A 25,940-nucleotide genomic window follows, 5' to 3' on the forward strand; every position below is an offset into this window, starting at 1 on the left:
ACAGGAGACAAACAGGTGTCACAAGCATGACCCGGGGGTCTTTTTATAGCCCAATGTTGCCCTGTAAACATTCTGTGATCAATATCTACACGGTGGTCATTATTTTGGGGCTGATCATTTTGCTACAGTAAACATGCTGGTGCTTGAATTGAAAGCCTAGTCTGTTTTCTTGTGGTTGGATCGTGGCCCCAACCGGTCCTCCTTGGCACGGATCCCTAAGACTTCTCTACCCTCACCGCAACCTGGGTACAACCCTTTACTTTAGTGGTGAGTAATCCTGTCAAATGGGAGTCTGCTCCTTTGTGAAGAGGTATTTTGTCTTTCATTCAGATAAAAATAGCAGGGAAAATTAATTCTGGAAGGAAAAAAGGGAGGGGGAACTGGGTCAAATATCTTTGAGAATTGTCTGCTAGGTGGAGCCTGGGAAACGTTTACTTGTTCTATGGTTTTGTCTAGGTAATGCAAACTTGAGTGCTTAAAACTCACACGTACTTTCTATAATTTAAATTCATCTAATTTTTCTCTCTTCTACTTTGAATTTCTTTCTTTTTTTATTACACAGAATTTAAAGCACCCCTTTGTTAGCAATTGTGACAATATCCTCCCAAAGTAAAACGAAAGAAACAGAGCATATATGCATCCTTTCTGTATCTTTTCATTTAAATTACTTTGTGTCATGCATGTCACTTTTAATTTAACCATTTGAAGAATAAACAAACCATTGTGGACCTAAAAAATCTGTTCAAAATTTTTTGGCAGGAAAAGAAGACTATATTAATTTTCATTGTTGGTGAGGTTTCCCAACAAGCAGCTTTACTGTTTCTTTTTGCCTCCAGCTAGCAACTAAAGTTCGGCTATAAAAATGTATACAAATGCTCCCATGTATTGAAAGAACAATATTTTGACACTGGGTGACACAAGAAAAGAAAAAAGGCAGTAATTTAGTTTTTGATAACACAGTAAGAACTTTTTGTTCAACTGATCACCTGAGGTGCCTATGAGAAACATCGTGTTGTGCTAACAGGGAAGGGAGACCTTTAAAGTTTATCTGGATTATAATTCTTGTGGTCTTTATTAATAAAACTGCCTACTAAAGTTTCATGAGTCCTCACTGGGATCTGTAAAACAATTGGGCTATCTGCTTACAAGAGAAAAGTTAGACAGTATTTCCTAGTATTTCCTACAGATGTGAGGGCTTTTGTTTCAGAAGACATTGATATTGTTTTCATTCAAGATGTTCCACAAAGATTATCAGGTGTTTTATTATCTTAGTAACTTTATAATTGTTAGATTATTATCTTTAAATATATCAACCATACCCTTTTAACTTGAAAGAAAAAAAAATCATGGAACAGAGCACAGTTCAACTCTGAACAAGTTCATCTCTAAAGCCAAACCATATGATTTGACTAAATCAGCAAGCATGCTTCAGACGGCTTCTGGGGCAATTTATCAATTGCGACTTCGAAAGTCTGTGAGAAAGTTTATAAAACGAGTTGCAATGTATTATCTCTGTGACTGTAGCCTAGGAGACTTCTAACGTGTATATCAGTAAAAGAGACTTTTGTTGTTTGTTTACTGTCTTGGGATTCTTAAAGTAAATTTCTCATTGTTTTTTATCAATTGAGGTGTTTTTGCTCTCAGAGGAAAATGGGTTCATCTTGAGTCTGTTCTCATTTTATACCTTTTAGTCAGTGATGTAACTGTCTATGGTTTGCAAACATCTCTTTTCTGAATGGAAGCAGCTGCCATGTCATAAGCACTCAATGTCTCCTCTTCGTGAGTAGAAAGGACAACACTGAAGGAAAGCTTTGTACACAGACATTGGAGTCCTTATGTTCAGCATTACACTGTTAAGGAAGAAGCATATCAAAATGTATTTAACCTGATGAGATCTGATAGATACTTAAATGGTGTTCAGAGGGGCTTTTTCATGAATGGAGGTTCCCTGAGCCGCAGCTCTTGCACTGATGCTGTGATTATTGGCGATCTGAGAAAACAGAATGATTACTCTTCAGGAAAAGGAAGAGGCATGCATCCCGCGCCTCTTTGTCAGTATTTCTCCTGCTGTGGGTTTTTGGAGAGAGCTGAGATTATGAAAAGCATCACCCTTGTTGCAATGATGGGCATCGACATTTCTTCTTTCAAATGCAAACTGTTAACAGTGTAGTAAGTTTCTTATTGGGTGTGCACCTTTATATTTTGATTAACTGAATGAAAAGGGTTGTATTTCAGGAACAGGAGCATAGGAATACATTGATTATGCATGCTCCCATATTCCTGCTGTCACTGGTTTCTTGGGAGTATCAGCATGCCTGGCAGCACATCCCTGTGGTTTTCTTTGGCAGCAGTCTCACTGCCGTGCTTGCCTTATAACGTTGTCAGAAACAAGTACTAAAGCAATAGTCATTACTTAGACTGAACTCCCATTGTGGTAGGGAGCATGGGATCATGCCCAACGGGATCCCATGCCCATGGGATCATACTGGCTTTCAGGCGGAAGCTTTTTACTTTACTCTGATCAGAAGACTTTTTTTTGCTGCTGCACTTGAGCTTCATTAGTGTTTTTCAGCCATGCGTGCCATTCCCCTATTGTGTACCAAATACGTGTAAGGATATTCTTTTCAGTCTGTTGTGTACTATGTGTACGTATCACCATCTCTTTATATAATCTCCTTATATAACACACTCTCATGCCTATCGGGTACACCCAGTACACACCTATGCTTTTAACAGTTGCAGAAGTCAATCAGATACGGGTGACTCAGCCAGTGTAGCACCACTTCTTCCTTCCCTGCCCCTCCAAAAGTAAATAAATAGATAAACTGGAAGTCAGCTAGGGTTCAGAGACCTGAGTCGATGTCCCCAGTCTCACTTTTCTAAGGCGCAGTCCTCAATAGTGGCCATTTTTGTAGCAGCGTGAGAAACCACAGCCAGTCAGCTGGATTGTGTCAGGAGGAGCCAGGCGATGGCATCTGGAACTGCTTCACATCCAGGCAGGCAGGAAGCGTGTGGGCACGACATCTCCCCATGTCGCACAGCGCGGAAGATGCCGAGCAGCTCCGCTCCATGCCAGTGCAACTGAGCTGGGACAATGCAGTGAGGGAGGTGATAAAATAGCCTTGTCTTTTGTGGCGCAAAGGGAGTAGTCCCTCATGATGCATGCAGGAACAGCAGTCGTGCCAGGCCTTTGTGCTCGCCATATGGGGAGAAGGTTCTCCTTGCTGCCACGTCCATGTAAAGGCTCATCATGCTTTGGCCCAAACTGCTCAATTCTCCTTCTCAGTGGTGACCCCAGCAGGATAGCTAGGTTTGGGATCACTAGAGAGTACCATGTCCAACCCACTGAATTCCTCTGCCCACTTCTAGACAATAGAGTATGGAATACTGTAAAGAGAGAATTTCTATAAATGGTGATAATGTACTCTTGGGTCTCTCTGGGTGGTAATGTTTTCTGACTTAGTCAGAAATTGCTCCCTAATTGTTGACAGCCTTGAGGTAACCCATGGCCTCTGCAAGTGATAAGTAAGTAGAGCTAGACATTCACCAGTCGCTGCTCCTTTGTCTCTGCAACACACGGACAATGCACCCAGCATCAGGCTGCAACTATCTGTTCTGTCTCCTAAAGTAAACGTTACTGCTTTGGTTTAATTTTGTGTGTGTGTTTGTGTCAAATACAAGGAAGTCTCTCTGCATAATACTTAGAAGTACGTATGAAACGTTTTTTTTGACATTATAGGACTTGGAAAAAATGCTCAGTAGCAGTGTGAGGCAATAGTAATAGTACCAACAAGAATATTTTCCATTTATCACATAGTCAGTCTCCAAATGTGTATCACATTCAGTCATATCTGTTTTGGGTCTGGCGTCAGATGAGATGTAAGAAAAAGCTTTACTCATTCTCTTGAAAAATCAACTTTTATTTCTAGAGCAGAAATCATCGGTTGTACTTTAAAACCTCAGAAAGTTGGATTTGTATTTGTTTTTTCTCTTAAATACAGATATCTGATTACTGATCCCATTTTAACAATATACAGTATTAGAGTGGACAGTGAAAGAAAAGTATCAAATAGAGTTAAACATAACCTCAGCTATCAAGTCTTTGTTATCCATGGATGACAGCCCAGTTAATAAATGTTTTCTCACTGCGATGCTGGGCTGGAAGTTAATGGTGAAACACAGCTTCAACATACTCCAGATGCTCAAGACAAGCAGACACATCGCAACCATAATGGCAGTGGCATGCACAGAATGTATCTATAGGGGGGCTGTATTAGTCCATATTGGGTTTTCCCCTTTTCTAGCCCAGGTGCAAATGCTGTGTAAGCTAAGAAATTTGGACAGGGAAAAGACTGGTTCATGTTTTGGATACGTTGCTTGAAAATGGTGCTTAATGCTGGCAGGGGTTTATATACAGAAGAGGGAAAGATGAAAGAGGAAAGATTTTGGCAGAAGCTGTAGTTCAGGCATGCAGAATAGATATCCTAGTCCACATAATCATAAAAGTGTGTCCGCTTGCTAGACTTGCTACGTATCTCTCTCCAGTTGGGTTTCTGTCTTTAAATGTAAATGACATAGTATTGCCTTTAGACTTTGTGAGTCACTAGACCAGAGCCAAAAAGAGTTCAAATATGAAAAATATGTTTCGTTACATTTGCCATTAAAGGAGCAGTGTTATTTTAAGAGAGATGAAGACTGAATTGTTTCCATAGTACTTTTCTCCTCCTTTTCAGCATTTGCTCGCATTTTGTTAACGGGATCAAGCTAAAAATTAGGGAGAGGGTGGCAGGAGTAATTTCTTGACTTGCTGTCAGCCCATCCACAACAGCCTTAACAGAGAAGGATAGGAAAATCCATGATTCTCTGTTGCTGCACTGCAAAAATTCCTAAAATATATACGACCTGGTGACGGTTAAAAGATAGCCCAGCCAAAGCTGGGCAATGTTTTTATCCCAGTTCAGCCATGTCATGGGTCATGTGGTTCAGCATGTGAACAGGAAGGTGAGAATGGGTGAACTTTTGCCTCAGTCGTGCAGTCCATCAGAGAATAAATGGACCAAATCACTCCACAGCTGTATAAGGAGGTGAATGGCTGAATACCTCTCACACAGAGGCCTTTGTGTTCTGGACATGATCTAGCATTATGATGGGACGCACTAGGCTGGGGCTTTGTAGCAATTACTAACCCATTATCACGCTAGAACATGAGATCATTTATCTTCTAATTCAGAGTGTCACCTGTTCTTCATTTACCAGTCAATAACCATTAATTACTTTCAGTGGAAATTTAAACAAAGCTTTTCCCCTCTGTTAAAACCAGTAAGCCATTCAGTAATGACAAATAAACCTGGAGCTGTATCTCCCCCTTTCCTCTCGTTCTCAGCCTGGAGACTGGTACAATATGAACCCTTGGAGGAAATGCCTAGGAATTGATAGGTCAAGGGCCTTTATTAGTCTGATGTGGGGGAAGCACATTCCTGGCACTTACTGTAGGGAAAGCGTGTAGCTACCGCCTGCGTGCACACAGATTTCACATTGGTTCCACAGGCTCTACCTGTGGAAATGAAGATCCGAATGTGGAGTGTGGTCAAAAATTTTCTATCCTCTGGCCTGCCTTTGCATTCTTTTATGGGCTGTTCGTGCAGACCCATTCAAAGCGAGAGCATTTGGTCACCTTCCTCAAAGCAAAACACAACTATCGCTTACTTTGTTTGTAATTTTAAGCATGTTGATTTTGTTCATACCTGATTTGATTGAGATAATTCTAAGTTCCAACAATTGTGAATGCCAGAAAAAATAAAAGAACCAGCAGCGATAGATTCTCAAGTAATCATTAATCTAAACATTCTTTCCTGGTAGGAGTTGAGGCAAAAATTGCTTTTAGCAACTGTATCTGCATTGTTTGGCTGTTGCTAAGTTGGTCCTCTAGAGATTTACTGTAGTTAAAGTTGTATTTCTAGAACAGCGATTGCTTGCTGTTTGAAATGGTAGACAAGAGTCGGTACGTCCAAACATGTAAAACCTGGTGGGGCCAATTGTTAGAGGCTGGGGTTTTGTTAGTATTTTGTAGCTGTTGCCTTCAATGTAATACATGTTTTAAAGTAAAGAAGGACGAAGTTCTGACACTTTTATATTAATAGACAAAATCAATGTAGAAATATTTGAAATACTCACTGGCTTGTAGAAAGTCTCAGCGTAAGAGCCTGCACTAAGATTGTGTCAATGAGTCCCAGTATTGAGGTGTTTAAAAGTGGAAGGATGGCAAAAAAATGTCATAAGTCTGATCCTGATCTTACTTAGGCATATTAATACTACTTTACAGAAGTGCATAGTGAATAGCAGATCCTTGTGCTAATATAGCATACTAGGTCAACCTACGTAGCATTTGAGGCAGGGGGAATTTTTACCAATAAATGAGGTTTGGTTGTTACATCTCTGCCAGCTGTGCTGCATGCAATTCCAACAAAAACGGGGGCAGACCTTGGATTCATTATGTACAGCAAATATCCACTAAAGTCAGGAGGAGAACCATTATAATTGTTGACTGACTGACTGGTTGTCTAATCCTGGAAATCCTTTTTCACTCAAAAAGTGCCTTTGCATGCGAGGAGGCTTGTTGTTTTCAGGGCTGCTTAATGTAAAATGGTCTGTGAAATAAGGGATTAGGCTAGGAGAACCAGAACTATCAATTACTTATTTAAAGTTTTACCTTCCCATGAGGTTGTTACCACTGAGAATCCTGCAAGTTTGTCCAGTCATGAAGAAACAGGCTTCAGCAATTTACCGCGACCTCTCAAATCAGCAGGGAAATGCCAGCGTTCCAAGAAAGCTAATACAAGAGATACGAGTTAAGACATCTCCTCCCCACAAGAGGAGTTTCATCAGCCAGTTGGATATTTCTGCGTCATTGGCTAGGATGTTCAACCCTGGAAAGGAAAAATAAAGTTGCTGCCATTGTCCTGCCCAGCAGGTCATATCCCTAAAGCACAATTAATGTCAAGGACTTACACAGCAGTTGCCTAAAACCCAGCTTGCCATGCACGTTCAAGAAGCAAAAAGGTTCAAAAGGAACATGTTAATAAAATCTTGTCAAAACTTTGGAAGATGCATAAAATAATAACCGGGAAGAAAAATGACTTGCAAATAGAACCATTTAAGCAGAATGCATTGCCTTGCTATGCTGGACACTGATTTATTAAGGGGGGGGGGGGGGGGGGGGGGGGATTGAGTATTTCAGGTGGTATGTACCAAGAGAAACTGAGCTGTCCCAAAGCTTTTATTAATCTGATTTGCAGAGTATCCACTACCATCAAGGGACCTACTAAAGTTGTTTTCTTTAAGGCTGATGTGAAAAGGTCAATGCAAATAGTGCTGTGGATTACACTGTGAGAAGATGACAGTCCTTTTTACCATATGGAGAGAAAGTTGAATTATTTTGTTTTCCTTTTCTGGTTATTTATTAAATGAGGATCATACTGTACAGGTATTCCCTTTTCCTTTCTAAAGGAAATGAAGTGTTTACGTCATTTTGATTGATCTAAAGTAATAATTATTCTGTCCACCTATAGCTCCTAGGCAGTATTCTAGTGGCTAGAACAGTGTCTTAGGCATCAGAAAACTGAAATGTACCTGCCATGATACCTCAGACAAGTCACATGTGTCTTTGTGCACCTCTCTTTCCATCTGCTTTCCTGCTTTCTTGTTGATTTAGCTGGTCACCCAAATAATGGTGCTCACTGTGTTTGTGGGAAGGGACTCTGAAAGATACTGCTGTGGGAAGTAAGTGTGCCCCCTGAAATGCAAAAATGTTGGTAGTCCCATGAAGTTGTGCTTCAAAAGCTGTTGTGATCTTTGTCACTGCTGCCCAAATGGTTCTCTGAAAGAGAAATGTTAATGGTTGTTTCACTTTTCTATCAGTATTTTCTGTGTTCTTGTGTCAAAAGAAAAGGTTTCTGCTGCAGTGCTGTAATACATAATATTCAGTGCATATTCAGCAGGAAAAACAGATTAATTTGGTCAAATACACTGTTAACTATTCTTAGTTACTTTTTAAATTACATATTCATAATTAAAATCCCTATTTAGCCAAAACAAACATGACAGAAGAAAAAAACAAAAAGACCTATATTTTCATGATTTAGTGTTTGCCATCATTCTATGACAAACAGATAATAGTGCTCTGGATGGAAACCTTACAAAATATCGTTCTCTTCCCCATATCTATGTCAATTCATGCAGTGTTTTAAGTAAGTGAATCCATGCTTTTGAGCGCTAAACCAAGTCTCAGTGTTCAAAAGTAAACATATTGAAGTCTCCCCTGCAGAAATCCCTGCTGTGAAACAAATTGAATATCAAATACAGCATTGTTTTCCATAATAAGCAATAATTGAACTCTTGTCAAAGTTGCACTGAATAGCCACCATGTTAGGAAAGTGCTAACTTCCCTAGCTAGGGGTGTGTGTGTATGTGTTATCTCCAAATCTAAAATGCAGCAATATAATATCATGTACCAGAGAGGCCACTTACATATGCACTGAATCTGACTTTATTTGTCTTCCCGCAGGCCATGTGGCTGATGCTGCAAACGGATGAGCCAGAGGACTTCGTCATAGCCACTGGGGAGGTCCACAGCGTCCGTGAATTTGTGGAGAAGTCATTTAAGCACATTGGGAAAACCATTGTGTAAGTATGAACATGAGGCAGTAGCCACAGCTTGAACACTTCTAGCCTTTTGCATTTGCTGTGTCATGAAACATTATTTCTCTATACTCCTCTATTTTTTTGCCCTTACTTTCTACTCTCTAGCATGAGAGTTTTAGGACATAAACGACTGCTACAGTGGATATGTCCAGTGTTGACCGTAAGGGAAAGTTGTAGGAGGGTACATCTTCATTTCTGATTCCAAATCTTCATTTGCTGTTCTCCCATTCATTCCCCTTCGTGGGGGCAGATGCCTGTTCAAAGATGTTAGTAACAGGGTGTTTTTCATTACCCTGCTGCAAATGGAGTTTTCTACCCAATTCTCCATTTTGTTCCCCCAGATCCCAGATATCCCTGCAGTTCTGTTCCCATCCTCTGCAGTCTCAAGAAATGACACCTGCCAACCCTGTTCTTTCCACATGACAGCCCATCAGCCATTCCACAAGGATTATGTAGCAACTCACTCTGCATTCCTGCTAGCTCTTCTCCTACCAAGCCATAAAAATGTTGAGCAGTGGGTGCAGAATGTTTACAATGCATATTCCACATAGTTTGATTGAAAATACAGAATTCCTTCTCAAGGCCATATAATAAAACCAGGATGGCTTAGTGAGCGCTTTCCGTAATTTATATTTTTATTGTTTATTATTTTTTCAATTTCCCTCCTTCTGTATCTTCTCTGGGCCCCATGCATCAACATACCGATCTCAGCTGGAAAAGGGAGAGGAAAGCCACAGGCTCTTCCATGACGCTAGCGCCAGGGCTGTTCCTCTGGCCATCAAAGTCACTTGTGCAGCTGGTGAACTTTTGACAGGGCCAATAAGTTTTACTTGGGAACAAAAACTTAACAAATTCAATAAATATGCAGAAGTGCACAGATATATACAATATTATTTGAACAGCCAGTGAGTGGCTGGGGAGGTAATAACATTTTCTCCTCAATGAGTTTTTAGTCTGGTTTCAATTTTTGGCATCAACTTCCAGAAAAAAAAAATGATAAAGGGAGAGAGAGACTATATAAATAGAATTTCAAGCCCAAATGTTCAATTTTGGGAATAAGTTTCTCCCCGTATTTTTAACATCTCTTCACTGTGAGATGTCCCTTTTTGATCACTCATTGTCCCTTATGTTTATATCAGAGCAGGAGCTCTTCCCCTTTTTCTATACTTTTGCTTCTTATGTTTATAAGCTAATTCTTCCTAATAAGCATTGAAATTGATATGCTGTAGATGCACTTGTTCCATATAAATAAGAATTCTTGTGATATCAAGAACTTTTTTGCCTGTCCAGTGCTGTTTGCAAAAGGAAGAACAAATATTTGTTGGTGGTAGTTTGTGGTGGTGTGGTTGTTTTTTTTTTTGATTACATAAAATTAGAAACCAAGATGTATAGGCCAGTGCCTAGCTGAATGCCTTTTTTTGCAGATGTTCTCGTCACTGCAGTTTCTTTTGACACCAATACATTTAGCTGTTAGCTTAAAATTAAGCTCCCTGCTCTGGTATTAGCCAAAGAAATCTCAGCGTGTCCCAAGGCTTACAAATCAGCATGTATTTTTCAGAAAGTAAATTAAACTCTCGAGAAAACCAAAATAAAAGAACAACAATTACTCAAATACAAGTGAAAGTACTTATGAATAGCTTTGGTTATAGATAGGATCCTAAATGCTTATTTTAGATTTAGTTGGTCCAAATACACAATTTTTTTTGTCTCTTTTTAAAATTTTTTTACTCATATATGTTTTCATGTGGTGGACTGTGTATCATTCATGGTGGCGATTAGTGCATTCAGTGTTTGTACTGAATCAATCACTCTTAAGTTTCACTTTTGGGGAAACTTTACAGTATTACTCCCGCTGATGAGGTTGGGCAGGTATTCTCTGTGTGCAAAGGCATATTCACATTTTTTTTTAATTAAAAAAAGTAATTTTCAAAAATTGTGTAAGAATTCGCATGACATCTAGTGACATGGATTTTTAGGAGCCTGAGTCTCCAAACCGCTTTAGAAACAGGGCTTAGGCTGGTAATCATCATGGTTCTTTTGAAATTTTTCTTCACTGTGAATATGTTATTAACTTCTTAAGCCATTTATGGGTGTTGTGTAAATAGCTGTACATATTTGTACAGCTGAGGTGACGCTTCAGGCTGTTTATTTCCCCTGCTCCATGGATGGGGATGGTGTCACAACTGACCTACTACCATCCTATAGCCATCAGTCATCTTTCAAATTGTGTTAGATGTAGAGCATTTTTAAGGATTTGGAAAGTTTTGTTAAGAACCTCCATAATTTTTGTAGATGTCAGCCTGGCCCATGCTTTACACACTCTCCTTACCCTTGCTGTCTTCTTGGCTGGGCAGCTGGTAACCTTTCACATTCCTTGAAATCCCCAAGGGCTTTCAACTCCCACCTCCTCCCGTTTGGATATATCTTCTTCAGGGAGTAGCCTGGCAGCAAAATCCTCCCCTTTAGTGTTGTGGGACCCCACTGGGGAGTCCCATTGATCTGTTTCTTTACAATTTATGACGAGGCACCTAAGGACATTGCACCAGAGTTGCTAAATGAGTTCATGCAAGAATGGCTGCTTTCCTTCAATCTCCCATCCTGAAAGTTTGGATGTGTTGTTTTGGGGTTGTTGCTTTTTTTGCAGGCGTTAGGAACTTTTGTAATCCCAAAAATTTATCTGGGAAATTTCCAGCAGTTTTTTCCACTTTTGTAAGTGATGGCACAGCTTCCCAGTATGGCAATACGATACACCTTTCAAAATCAACAGAATGATGGAGAAAATGCCCAGAAAAGATGTAAGGGCAAGCAGCAATTGACAGAGCTCATAACACAACTGCAAACACTGGGAATGTGTGCAGGGACTTACCAACCCTACTTTGTGCTTTGACAGGAAATGTTGCAAATGTAACAGCATCTTAGCTGTCACATCTTGATATTGCAGTAGAAAATGGGAAGAAAAGCAATCCTGATTGCCCCACCGACCAAGTAAAAATATATTTTTTATTTTTTTTTTCTTCCAAACAATTCACATTAACTTCTACAGCTGAACTTCCAGGGCAGCCTAAAAAGTCTTTCCAAAAAGATAACATAATACTCTGTCAAAGCCAGTCATTAGCACATGTCAGGACTATATCTTCTTGCCAAAATGAAAGACAGAGAAACTTTACTACATTTTTGTAAGTAATGAAATGTACAGCTGCAATAAGACTGACTGATTCCCCTCTGAAATTGACTGTGAAGTGTACACAGAGGTTTCTGTACACTGTACGTTTTTTCCCTCTAACACTTCTTTTTCGAGGGAGAAATTTGAAATTATATTTTTATAATCCTCTGAATCATTCAAATCCAGCCCTTTGTACTAACAGGAAAGCCTCAGAGCTACAAATATTTTCGCCCTGTAAGGATTACACTTTTTTTTTTCTTTTACTTTCCCTGCTACTTATTACTAATTAAGTAGTACTTGGGGGAAACACTTCCCGCCTATAATTTGAACTACAGCAGGGTAAACGAAACAGGCAAACGCTTGTCTTGACTAATTTTCTGTCATTAATCTTATTAAATTAGAACAGGATTGCGAAGATAGCCCGAAACCACTACAGCACTCAGAGTTCTTTGCAGAGTGCTACGAAGACTGCTGTCTGCAATGTCAAAAAAAAAAAAAAAAAAAGTTCTAGCACTGGAAAGATTTATTGTGTTTTTTATTAAAATAAAAATACATGCACATTTGTTACAGAAATATTCATTGCTTCCAGAATCAGAATTAATTTGGGAAAAATGAATATTTTACTCCAGTCATTTGGCTGTACACTCAAATTTTATCTTAACTAGCATGCCAATTGGTCTTCTAAAAAAAAGATCACCCCAAAAAGGAGAAGTTTGCAGATAAGCTGTAAGGTCTAATGGGGTGAAATACTAGCAGAACTAAAGCGGTAGCCTCTTCAGTGACAGTGAAGGTTGAACTGACAGAAAAGAAGTTTTTGTTTCTTTTTTTCTTTCTACCTTACAATGGAAGTCAGGGTCACAGAAACATGTGAGATTTGAAGGACTTTTGTAAGTAATCATCATCATCAAAAAGTCATCATCTAAACAGCTGCTGCACTCAGGTCTGGCTTTTGCCCACCAAACATTGCTGTCTGGCGGTGCTGTGCATTGTATTTAACAGCTCAGGAAAATCAGAAGCATTCAAATGAGGAGGAAGGGAAGAGAATCTCATAAGTAAATTAGAGATATTTGGATGAGTGATTGGGGAAAGCAGCCCAGCCAGGCCAGTGAAGAATGCACAAGGCAAAGCCCTCACTTGAGACTGTACCCTTTTTTTCGCTCTTCTCATTGTTAACTGTCTGTTTTCAGGAGGCATTTAACCCAATTCAGCCAGAGAATTAACTCTTAGTATCTGAGAAGACACTTTTACTTTCTTATTGATTTAAGCTTTTATCTTTGTCAGATCTAATAACTGTTTCAGAACTCAAGTTTGAAGACTAACAATTTGATATCTGATTTTGTACATTGTGAGGTATGAGAGTTTCTCCTGTATGAAGGCAGGGTGAAAATTAAGTGTGATGTTTCATATTCCATATTTTTTCCCCCAAATGGGATGAAATTAATTCTCACAAATGCAGTTTGGAAAAATATCTGATTCCAGGTCAGCTGTAATGTTTTGTTTCTGTTCAAAAGTCCTATTAAAGAAAGAATAATGTTAAAATATTTTTAATGCCATTCCGAAGGGAAAAACATTCTGAAAATTTCAAAGCTTCATTTCTAGATCTTATTAATATATTTTTCTTGCAAATTGACAGTAATGTAACTTACTTGAAACTAAATCTTTTCTTTCCAGAACCTTTTGATTTTCACAGAAGCATTAATTACTTGGAGAAAAAAAAATCTTGTGAACAAAAACCTTGTTAAAATGAAGCATTATCGCCAACTTTCACATTTTCCAGCAAAGGGGGAAGAACTTTAAAAGATTTCCAACACACTGAAAAAAAAAAAAAAAGAAACCAAAAAATAGGCCACATAGCAAGTATTCTTTCCCAAAGATTCAGAATGTGGGGATTCACAATTTAGGTTTCTGAAACTTGAGCTTGGCAATGCTGGGAATTTAATACCAATGTTTTAACTGTGTTTCTTGAGCGAACAACCACTGAGGACCAGAATCATAAGAGCATTAGAGCAAATGTTTAAGTACATCCCTGTATGGTAGTATACTTCTTCTTAGATCTAAGCACGAGATAGCAGTTAAGCAATCCCAGTGCCCTTCAATGCTTTGTCGCATCAGAACTTGAGTTGGTAGCAAAGGAACTTCCAGAGAGTCATATTGAAAATTTCTCTACAAGAGATTACTTGCAAGAGACATCAGCGGTCTGTTGTATGGTGTCAGTTTTGCTGTTTATAAAGCAACAGGACAGATGAACCGCTCTGTAATCATGTGTATTGGCCATCAGGTCACAAATATGCAAAGCCCACACAAATAGTGTTGACATTAGCTGTGGAGAATGAGCAAAACTTTCCTAAGAAGTCACTTTTAAGCAATTTATTGTTTGGTTTCAAATGTGAAAATATTTTATATTGGCATATATTTGATTTTTAAGGTGTGATAGTTGTGGGTTTTTGTTCTTTTTTTTTTTTTTTTTTTCCCATATAGAGGCTGGAAGTCTTTAGCTGCTAATGATTCTGAATACTTTGTAAAATGCTCTTAGTTGTGCCTCTCTGTAAAGATTAAGTGAGAGGATGAAATGCACACGCGAGTTGCATATCTGTGCTTTTTGAAAGGTTTCATTTGCAGTTGATTTCGTGGCCACCTCAAAAATGCACACACTTTGTCTTGTTTGCTATTCAGTCCCAGCCATTTGGACCTTTTGGTCCTTTGCAGTGCTATTCCTGCCACACACTGATTAACCTGGCTCCCCCAGGTCACTCCCTGCCCTCCTCATATCCCACCGAGTGCCCCAGCATTTCGTCCTCAGAAAGTCCTCTGTACCTGTTGATGTTTTCATAGCTTGAAGCGTGCTGTCTTACGGGATAGTTGTAGGAAATGGAAAATAATTGACATCTCCAGAGTCAAAGAGGAAAAGGAACATTCATTACATCTGGTAATAAGTATTAAAACAGTAGTGATTTGCAGATATGAAATTAGCTTTGAATTAAATGCATTCCATTCCTCTAGAGAGTTCTTGAGGCGAAGAACCTTTTACACAAGTGAACTTGTGCGTGTATTTGAAATATGAATTTCTTAGATCTATGGAAACTTCTGAGGCCGGTAATAGTAGTGGTATCTACGGGAGCTGGCACTGCTTTTTGTCCTAAGCAATCCCAGAGTACCCATCTCCAACAGTGAGGTGCTCACCGTGGCAGCGTGGATGCAGAAGGCATCAAGCTCCCTTGGCAGTAGCAGGGAGCATGGTCTCATGCATCCTCCTCTAGGTACAGACCAGTCTGGCGCGTGGCTGATGTAGAGGCCCGTTGCCTGCAGGCTCCAGGACCAGCCTTTGGTCAAAAGCCTACAGTACGCCATCCTCCTTGAATTTAGCCCAGCCCCAGTTAGCCAAACTTTCTTTAGCCAGGGTCCCATTGCATTTTCCCCAAGGTATACAAGGCTGTTTTCTTGCCCACTTGGGCCGTAGGAAGCAGAAAACCCAGTAGTCCTTGTGGCTGGAGATATCTAAAACCACAACAACGTGAGGATTCCCCATGCCTCTTTGACCATGCTCATGCTTCAGGATAGTCTGGCCTTACATTCTCCAGTAAACAATTCTGACTGCAGTTTGACTACAAATTAAGGGGTTTGTTGGTGTTTTGGGTGGGATTTTTTCCCCTTCTTTGTTGTTAAAAGAAGAGGGGAGAGGGAGTTGGTTAGCTAATTGGATGCCTTGCTCCTGGTGTCGGGTTGGCCCCAGCACAATCCCTTTTATCAGCACTATGGTGTCCCCAGCTGGGAGCGTGGAGGTGCCAGGAATAATTAAAAGTGCTGCTATCAAGTTCTACTTTGTTCACAATGAGAATTACTTTTTTCCTTGTGAACTTTTCACATTGCCAGGCTGAACAGAACGGGTGGAGCTTTCTTCTTAAGTTATTTCTATTGTTATATAACTTCGATAGTGACATTAAGTGAGTCTTTACTGGCTGGGTCGAGCCTTCTGGAGACTGTTGGGTGTTAAATGGGGTTCTCTGTTCAGTGACCTCCAACAACAACTGACGTCTCCTGATCTAAGCACTTCCTGTTGTTTTACTGGTGACGGTTAGTTTTCTATTAAGCTCATTTGAGTCCTGCACATTTTTACCCTCTGCCCTTTAAAGGGAGGGACTAATGTTAGTTTTGGCTTCTGAATGGAAACTTTACAGTGCAGGCTTCAAACAGAGCAACTGTGAAAGAGAAAGGAAGAAAATTTAAGTTATAAATCATCTTTAGCATCATGTCATGACTATCTACAGCTGACTTCACCATGGCTATTATCTGTTGGAAATTATTTCAATGTAAAGTGTTCCCAGTATCAAGCATCCTACAGGCTTTGCTAGTCATCCAAAAGTCATGAGTTTCGCTTAAAAAAAATATGGGATTTAAAAACTAGTAATAATACATATTTGGTATTTCCTTCTGCTTTTTGGTGTTTTAACCTTCATGGGTACACAGAGGTCACATTTTCAAATTTTCCTCCGTAGCCCTTGGGGCTAGAAACCCAAAAATGAAGGCTGAAATTGTCAAAGAATTAAATTCTTCTAGGAGCCTGGGGGGGAGGGCAGGGGAGCAAAGAAAAATCAAATCTGTGGCAAAATCCCAAGAACTGGCAGTACAATTAGTAAGTGGGAGGCAAGGGGCAGTTTTCTTTCATTGCTGATGACTGAGGCTAAATAGTCTAAATCACAGTGCTGATTTAAATTACATAGATTTTACTTGAACACAAAAAAGTAAAGGATTTCATCACCGTGTTTTTGTGGCAAGCTGGTTCAGAGCCCCGTGATATACTTAGAGGCAAAAAGCAAGGAGCAGGTAGGGTTTCAATCATAACTCTGGATTTTGTAAGTTCGGTGAATTAGTTTTGCGACATCAATGTATGTTCCCAAATGTTTCATCGGAAACATTTGTTTTGAGAGGGAGCATTGTCCTCAGGGTTTCTGTCTGCAGTCTGCCTGTTGCAAAGGCAGAGCCACTCACTCATCAAACTGTGCCTGTTCAGCTGCCATACTCAGCCCAAAATTTTCGAACAGGACAGTTACTAAGCAAGTAGTCCAGGGCAGAACCAGATCACATAAATTATAGCAAATTGCAAGCTGTTCAACACATATGAAACTAATTTAGACAAAGGAGCTGACTGTAAGCTCGCAGGTAGTGAGTATTGTTTACAGTACATGTATGTGAAGCGCCATGTCAAGCTAGGACTGAAAATTCAAGAACTGTTTTTGTTTTGTTTTTCCTAGTTAAGCACAAATTAGATTATGCAGCTTAATGCTATTCAAACAGAGCTTCACTTCCATAAAATTAACAGATTAAAGTGTTCCTGAAACTATTGGCTAAAATACAAGAATTAAAAATATTTTAAGAACCATTTTAAGCAACTTTGAACCAATCCACAAATGAAAAGGCTCACTGTCATATTTATTTGAAGATACATGAAACATTCTGAAATTGGGATGTTTTATTTTCCCCTCACATTATGTGTTTAATTTGGAAGTCCTGTATTTTAGACCTTCCACTGAATCAAAAACCAAAACAAAGAGACTTCAAAAGCCATTGTTGCTCCATTCAAGTCTGAACTCTGCCTTTGTTCCTATAGCTAATGAGTTTATACTGTCCTGCAGGGAGAATTGACACCAGCCTCAAGTAAATGAAAGCAGGCCAAATGTTGGTAAGATCAGAGCACTAAAGTAATTATGGGTTGATTAAATGTTTATCTTCTTTACAGGTGGGAAGGGAAGAATGAAAATGAAGTAGGGCGATGCAAAGAGACTGGCAAGATTCATGTGACAGTCAATCACAAGTACTACAGGCCAACTGAAGTGGTAAGAAAATGCCCTCTCTTAGCTTTGCAAATGAATAATCCAATCACTCAGCCAATAAATTGCTGCATTTGGCTAGCAGTCTGTGAAAACGGCTTAATTGCACTCCTGCTGCCAGCTTTTAGAACTCTAAATTAGCCTGCTTGTCGGCCCCCTTGCAGCCAGCTACCTGGGAACTAGCAAGCAGCACTGCCCAGGAGGAGGGGATCTGCCCGCCCTGCCGGGGAGATGCTGCTGTGCCTCTGTCACCCTCTCTGAATTGCAGAGGGGAGGCTAGGAGGAGTGAATTGTCACCCTGTGGGTAACAAAGCGAAGTATACAACTTCTTGTGCCTTCTGGTCCTGAGTTGGTTTGTGGTCATCTTTCCTCCAGATGCAAGAAGGGAAGGTAGAGGAAGGTGGACACTAATAGGCTTGATTTTTAAAGTCCTCCTTCTGTGTCTTCGTGGTAGTGTTTCAGCTCCATCCAGTGGGTATCCCCTGTTCAGCTTAGATTTTTGCAACTGGGAGCATCACAAAATACCCATTTTAGAAGTGCAATTGTGCTTGTGGGATTTTTTTTCTCACTCTGTGAGATCCCATTTAGGAAACGCTCATTTGCAGAGTGCATCTTCGCTCCCAGGAGTGAAGTCTGACAGGCGCTCACGCTGCTGGTAGGCCAGACCTCTAACCCTGTGCTCAAATCACCTAGTGAGCATGCTAGGAGAGAAAAAAAACAATACTTCCAAGTCAGGCAGGATGGTGGCAGTGCACAGAGATGGCACAGGATGGAGCCTGGTTTCTGGACACAGGGAACAATAGGCCTTATTGTGCAGTGTGGGAGAGGGTGTGCCCAGGAGAGGATGTTCTCCTCTCCTGGGGAGGGTGACACCAGCCCTGCCTGATGCTGACGCAGCATCGGTTGTCAGTCAGCTCATTCAGAAGTGCTGGCTTCAGCTTCCCGATACGAGCAAGGTGTGACAAGCAAGTTTGTCTTGACACAGGTTGCAGGGTGCGAGTGGGGAGTTGCGTGTGTGTAAGCGAACGTCGGTTCTAAAGTGGAAGTTCAGAGGGGGATAAGAGACTTTCATGGTATGTGAAAAAGGGCTGGGCCCATGTACCAGAATCAAATGCTAGGAAGTCATTAAGAGATGTCCGTCATTCTGTGCTTTGGTAAGGTGTCAGGATGATAAGGAGGACACAGAGACAAAAGGACTTGCCAAACAGGAAAAGGACACTTGACCCAACAAGTCTGCGCTTTGTGAGACCCGCTTTCCTGCTTTGTCATACTCCTTACTAACGAGTACATATTCTTCAGCATCCACTGGTTGCCCTCGCTATAGCTCCACCTTATTTGTGTGCCCAGACATTTTCTGCTGAAATAGTTTTGTCCACTGTCTTCTCTCCATCTTTGTTGGTCTATTTTGGGAACACGATTTCTGGATTTTAAATTCAGCTCATTATGATCGTCCATTTTGGGAAGGTGTGTAAACAGAGGTTCTTCAGGAATGCTCATGCAATTGCTGTTGAGTCCACACATGAAAACAGGGATGTATCAAATATAGAGTACAATGTGCCCTTCAAATAGCACTGCAGATAGAGATCGATAGAGATGTTTATCTGAAATTATCTGGTCTGCCCTAGGCAACCTATTTTTCCCTTGGGCTTTCTTCCGCTGCCCCCATCTTGCCTTGCATTTAACATGCTCCTTACTCAGTTCCCATGGAAGCCTGGAAGGCTGTGAAAGCTGCTCCAGCGCAAGCAGGGGTCGAAGCACCAAATGGGAATCACATTTGTGCGATTCCAAAAGGCCAGACCAAAACCTAATCCATTGCCAGAAAGCGAGGAAAAGCAATGAGAGAACTGAAATGGACTGACGGCGTGTGTCCCCTCCTGCTACCCTCACTGAGATCGCTGAGGGCAAGGACGCCTCAGGTTGACATTTTTGCAAGAGGCTTAGCCAGATCGGTTAATGGGAATTCTGCTGTTGAATCCTAGCTGACACACAAAATCCAGTGCTCAGATTCTCATGTCTTACTTGGAAATGTTTCTGTCTGTCTCTCTAAAATTTAACATGGTATTCTGAAAAGTGAAAATAAATAACATTTAATCTTGTATACAGTCAGTTCTGACAGTGCCAATACATTCATTTGAAAACACATTTGTTTTCTTCAGTCAGTGATCCCTGGGGTCAAGGCCTCCCATTGAAAAGCTTAGCTGTACTGAAGAAGAAACCTTGAAATGTGAGACTGTCTGCTGGTCAAACTAAGTAGACTCTTTGAATGCCTTGACTCTAAATCTCTTCACTCTGCTTTTTGACTGCTTTGGGGCCCCCTGATATTTACTGGCCTTGGGAATTGTTTCTGCTAATGCTTCTAATGCCTGTCTCTCTCCTTCAATTCTTGTGCCTTGCTAACAACAAACCTATTGCTATCATTTCTTTTGGCTAGTATCCTATCAGTATCTTTTTTGACCCTTCTTTTAAATTGTGTTTGGAGACTGTAACCTGCTGCATGGATTGTAGAAAAATGATTACTTCTGCCTTTCTTAAAATCAGCAATTTTCACAAGAGCTTCATCACAAGCTTGCTTTTTATACTGAAATTGATACAGCAATAAAGATGCTTTCATGCATTTTGCAGTCTTTTTTAGCACGTGGCTGGTAAGGTTGTATGTTACATTCATTTGCTGCTCTAGGTATGAAAAGATAAGTTTCCACTGCAGTTTACTCACCTGTAAAATTTAGATCCTTCAGAAATGATCTCACTAGTCTTTTCTATTATTGCTACAATCAGAACGTTCAAACTGCAGGTAGGCAACTTAGTCTATACTTGGATTTGAATAATCCACTTGGTTTAAAAAAAAAATTTTTAATTTATTTTAAAAATTCAAAACAAAATTATGTGGGCCATCTCATTCAGTTGGAAACAAGCAACCCTGCAGCAGAGGATATTGGAACCACCACATCTCTCAGATCCTGAAGTGGGGTAATTTTTGTAGAATTTGGGCCTGTCTTTAATTTTCTTATCTTTCAGCAAGATATTAACTCGCTGTCATTTTTTGCATCTTATTTACATATATTAGAAAAAATGGAATAATCCTAAAATTAACAACAGAACAATGGTATCTGAAGAAATCAAGTGAGATAGTCAAGCAGGTGTTTCCCTCCAAGAGTTCCACAATCATTGCTTCTAATCAAGTTAAATATGTTTAGGTGTTTGAGTAAAATTGCTTCTAGTATTTTTGCATGGCAGATATTAAGTTAACAGTTCTCATTGGTGTTTGCATCATTTCATTGCGCTTTCTTGCAACAATGAAAATCAACCTCAGGTCTCATTGGTCTGACCTGTCACCAGAGAACTTAAGATGTGTATTTCTCAGTTAAGAATTTAATAAATTCTATCTTAATAATTTTTTAAAGAAAAAAAAATGGAGGGGGGAAACATTTCAACCATATGGAAGTGTTGTGTATGTTACAGGGAATCCTTCTGTTTCATCCCACCTGTTTCTGTAGGTGTCCTACAGCTTTCCTAGAGTAGGAGCTGCAGGTTGAATTCATGCATCGCATTTGTTATGTGCTGGCATGGCTGTAACTCTGAGGACGTACCTACATCAATGCAAAGTTCCTTCCCTTATGCAAGCCCTAGAACCTCTGTCACAATGTGATGCTAATGTTTAAGCACACATATGGCGTCTTACTATTCTTCTTCAAAGAAAAAAGGGTATGCTAACTTCTTCCTTTTGTTATATGCCTTAAGCAATTAAGCATTTTTCTCCCAGTCCTTTCTAACACTGATATAAATGAAACTCCATGCCATAGTTAGCAGAAAAATTCACAGCAGCACAGTGTCCAAGGATACTTTGTCCTCCTGGAATTATTTCTCTCAAGCTGCTCTAACTTCTAAGAAGTTCCATATCCCTCTGCACCAGCTTGCTTACTTTTCAAAGGATTGCTTGTCATATCTAAATATCTACAGAAATATATGAAAAAAGAAATTTGCCAGGTTTTCTACATGTTGCTTACACTAAACTTTACATCTTTACTTAACTACATGTGGCCTCAGTTGCCCTTTTTCTTCTTTGGAATTAAGCAGGATGGCTTTAAATTTCAGTCTCTTCAGATGTTTTTTAAAAATTCAGCTCTATGTTTCCCATGTTTCATAGGATTCCAGTAAAAAATTCCTTGGGGCATATCACATTCTCCCAAAGTCAGCTTTCTTAAAGTCAAAAACATTTGTGAATTCCTCTAAGTGTTCCTGCCGTAAAGACCATTTAGACTCTAATGAAACCATGATCACAAAAGCCTGACTGCCCTGTGCTTCCACTTTAGTTTCCATGCAAGCTTTGTTTCCCACTCTTAAGTTCAGAGCAGCCTGTGCTTGTAAACTGTTTAGTTGTCTGTATGAGGAAACACGTGCTTCCCTTCCTCAAGGATCTTTATGCTCATCAATGTCAATATGTGACCTGTATTAATAGTCACAAAAATGAAATGAGAGCACTCAAGGAAGAATAATCTTCAGATGGTTTTCCTGTCTATTTTCCTCACTGGCAGCCAGGTGAAGAAGTTGCAAGTTGTCATAACTCTGGCAGTCTTCTCCTGTTTGTGTTGTTGTTTTTTTTTTTTTATTATTATTTTTTCTTGTTTTGAAAACATATGTCAACATCTGAAAACTACTGCTTTGGTAAATGATTGCCTCTGTTGTCCTTAATTCTCCTCCAAGCTGGCTTTGCTGCTGTGTCAGCCAAAATATTTATATCATTTCTTGCTTAAGACTCAACATTATCTCTGCATTCCTTTGCCACCCTCTTCCTTTTCTTTGTTTCTCCTGCTAGTAAAACCTGCAGTAGATTTTTTTCATTTTAGTTACAGGCCTTACGTATCAGGCGTTTCAGAAGTGTCTCTGAAAACATACGTGTCAAATTCAGCCAAGTAAAATCATGAATAAAATAACTTGTCACTGTGTGCCATCTACAAGGCACTGAGCACAACGCGTTTTAAACGTTTCTCTACGACCATGTGGAAGAGGTAAAAAGCAGTATCGGCACGTTTCAGCTCGTGAAACACGTGTTATGGCAGAGCAGAGGGACTGCGCTGCGTGAGGGAGGCCGTGAGGTGGTGGAGCTAGGAGGAGGAGGAGGAGGGCCGAGGGCACTGCGCTCTGCGCAGGAGCCACCGTTCCTCCACAGGTAGCACTCCGCTTTTTTGTCTCATGCTGGCTTTGCTTGCGTTAGCGGTTCCTTGGAAGATAGGAAGATCATTTTTACTCACAGGTTTTCCCCTCTCAGGTTTGAGGTCATTAAACCTGAGAATCTTCAGCAGGTTCGTGTCTAGCCTGTCTCACTGTCCTGTTTAATCCTCACAGGCTTGGCAGGAGCCCTAGCTTACCTCCTTTTTTATGGGAGCAGCTACCTAATATGTACCCCTCCAACACTCCCACACACATTTCTGACTTTTCACTTCATAACTAGCTCATTACATCAGTATTAGACAGCCGCATCCAGTAAAGGAATCCCTCTGGACACTGCTGTTTGCAGTCCTCGTATGCTGTGCTTTACTCAGTTGCTTCTCTTTGCGTCATCCTGCTCCTCCTCTGCTGTGCCTCCAACAAAATATGTCTCTGGCAACTTCTGCAACTGGCTCTGTTCCCCCTCTTCCTTCACCACCTCTTTCCCTGCTGTCATTCCTGAGGTTTTGAAGCCAGCCATGTGTCATCTGTGACCTTCACATCTTCACTGATCTTCCTGAGAACATCAGCCTGTCTCTCTGAGCCTGCTCTCTGATCCCCTAATACCACAACTATCCGACAAGAGTAGCCAGAGGAAGAGGATGTCCCAGCCTCCTGGGGTGTAAGTTGGAGTGGCTTTGCATCCTGACTGTTGCACCATATGTTCATTTACAAGATCCGTAGTTTTTTTCTTCAGAAATTTTGGACTGGCTGAAGAAATCTATGACTAACTTTGGGCAAAGCTATTTTCCACCTGGGGTAGGTAAAGAGATTGAGAGCCCATTGAAAAGCTCATGTAAAGATAAAGCTGTCATCCAAGCAGAAGGGTTGGTGATTTTAATTCATTGCTCATTTTTCTAAATGATGCTGACACATAGCAATTAGTGGCAATCTTGGATGTGACAGACCCATGCTCAACTCCTGAAAACAGATTTTTAAATTAAACTTAGGTGACTGGAGGATTAAGAGTGAGAGAGAGGTGAATGAGGACAGAAGGCTGTTTAGCTCCGTAATTAGGCCCTGATTCAGCCAAGCATCCAAGCAAGTGCTTCACTTCAAGGGCATGAATACTTAATAGGGACAGTTTCCATACTCGGAGCTATGGGCATGCTTACGTGCATTGCTGCATCTTAATGTGAAGCAAAGCAATTCGTCTGTGATGGGAACTAGATGGTAAGCCCAAACTCTCGTGGGAACTCAGGAGGTGCCAGCTCACTATTCTTGTTTGCCTGCCCCATTGTATGTGAGCACAGTACCCAGGAGAGGAGATGCTGAAATACAGTTTTTTTTTATCCAGGTTGTCTTAGGATGGTTTTGCAGGCAAGAAGGGATTAGACCAAGTTCATGCAGTCTTTAGTTTTCATCAGCCGCTCCTGTAGTGACATTTCCTGTCCGTAATTCTTCTCCGCCTTCCTGGCGGTAAGAAGTCTTACTGCCACCTCTTCACTTATTCATGTTTATTCATTTACAGAAAGCCTCTCTTTATCTCACCTCTTATCCCTTTGCCTCCCCCTTCTCTTGGCTTGCCATTTGGCCTCCTCCTCCCGCCTGTTATCTCTGTCTGTTGTCTCGCCTTGTTTTCTTATCACCGCCTGTCCCATGCCTGTCCCACACAAACACTCCTTGTGCTCCAGCAGCTGTGGTGGGAAATGCAAAGCGCCTGCAGGGAGGTCACAAGGGTGGGAGAAAGCCTGGAATGGGCAAAAGCCACAACTGAAGTCCATGCGCAGGCGGCACCAAAGACACATTCATCACAACTGCCAAGCATTGCTTCCCACCAAGAGTTCCCCCTACCTACAGCCTTTTACCTACAGCCTTTCTCCATTTCCTGCATGACATCAGGTGTTCAAAAGAGCTGAACTATGGTTCAGACCACATTTTGGAGTGCCCAGTGACTTGGGTGAGACTGGAGACCTGGTGGAGTGCTCAGCGAGAAACTGTTCCCACCAGGGCTTTCCAAAGACCTCGATGTCAGAGGTGGTTGAGGTCACTTACTGACCTGACTGCTTATTCACGTTCAAAAGTGTGAGCATTTCTGAAGATCTGTCTCCCTTTTGGAGGCTGTTTCTTTTATTTTACAGTGGAGTTTTAAAAGCAAAAGTCAAGCAGTATGTTAATAATACTGTTCATAGTGACTGTCGTTCCCACCATGTTATAATCTCTTAAGTATGCTGTGCCAACACAACATTTGCTATGGTTTTAGAGTGGCAGCACAGAACCATAAATGACATGATTTATATGACAATAAAAGTGGCTTTTGAATACTGAGGATATGAGACAGAGGTGAGGTTTTCTTCAGCAAATCTGGATTAAACTCCTCTCTCTCTAATTTCTTCAGTGTTTTTAAGAGCTTGCCTGACTTCTGCTGTATTTTATTTTATGGGTGAGTGGGTGCATAAGCGAAGAAGACAGCCACAGGCTGTTAGTGTGTTTCATCTGAGAAACCAGAAGATGGTTTTAGTGCAGTTTTAAAAGCAGCTTCTGCTGAGTTTGGGTCAGCAGATGCCTTGACATCAGCCTTTTCAATATTGAGTCAGTGGCTTGCTGGGGTGCAGCTGTCCCTAGACTGGGTATGCTGTGGCACCTAATATTTTTCCTGTTTGAAAGATGGTACTTCAAGCTACCAATTCTCAAAATCACGTCCCTCCTCCTACATGTATAAGTGTTATTTTCTTGTTGCTGATGCTGTTATCAGAGTGAGTGCAGTTGTCCCTCTGAGGGACACCCCAGGGCAGTGAGAAAGGGCCATATAGACAAAGCCGAGGAGAAATGCATAAACACGCAGCCGGTTCTGAGGAAGGAGGAGGGTTTGGGGGTTGGTCTCCCAGAGCTTTCATTTCATATTTTTCAAGTGTTTCACAGTCCAGAAATGACAGTAGGTTTCTTTCACTTTCTTGTTCTGTTTCTTTAGTTATTTCAAGTTTATTCCTCTAAAAAGTGTGGAAAGTTTTGACTTTACACTGGAGACAGAGAAATATTCAAGAAGCATTCTGTTCAGAAGAAAAAAAAAGAGAGAAGGAGAGAGAGAGAGAGGGAGAGAGAGACCA

At 40.7% G+C, this 25,940-nt stretch overlaps 1 protein-coding gene across 2 annotated transcripts in view; it reads left to right on the plus strand.

Annotated features, from left to right (window-relative positions):
- Positions 1 to 25,940, plus strand: part of GMDS (GDP-mannose 4,6-dehydratase) — a 413,573-nt gene that overhangs the window by 321,719 nt on the left and 65,914 nt on the right. The window contains exons 8-10 of one of the 2 annotated variants that reach the window (XM_040547996.1): positions 8,564 to 8,682; positions 17,598 to 17,694; positions 19,845 to 19,892. In XM_040547996.1, coding sequence (XP_040403930.1) covers positions 8,564 to 8,682; positions 17,598 to 17,694; positions 19,845 to 19,877 — 249 coding nt within the window. In that variant the 3' untranslated portion in view covers positions 19,878 to 19,892. Of the gene's footprint in view, positions 1 to 8,563; positions 8,683 to 17,597; positions 17,695 to 19,844; positions 19,893 to 25,940 lie in introns of those variants that run through there. The other variant, XM_040547995.1, reaches the window with a different exon arrangement.

Source organism: Cygnus olor, chromosome 2 (assembly GCF_009769625.2).
Source record: "Cygnus olor isolate bCygOlo1 chromosome 2, bCygOlo1.pri.v2, whole genome shotgun sequence".
NCBI lineage: Eukaryota > Metazoa > Chordata > Aves > Anseriformes > Anatidae > Cygnus > Cygnus olor.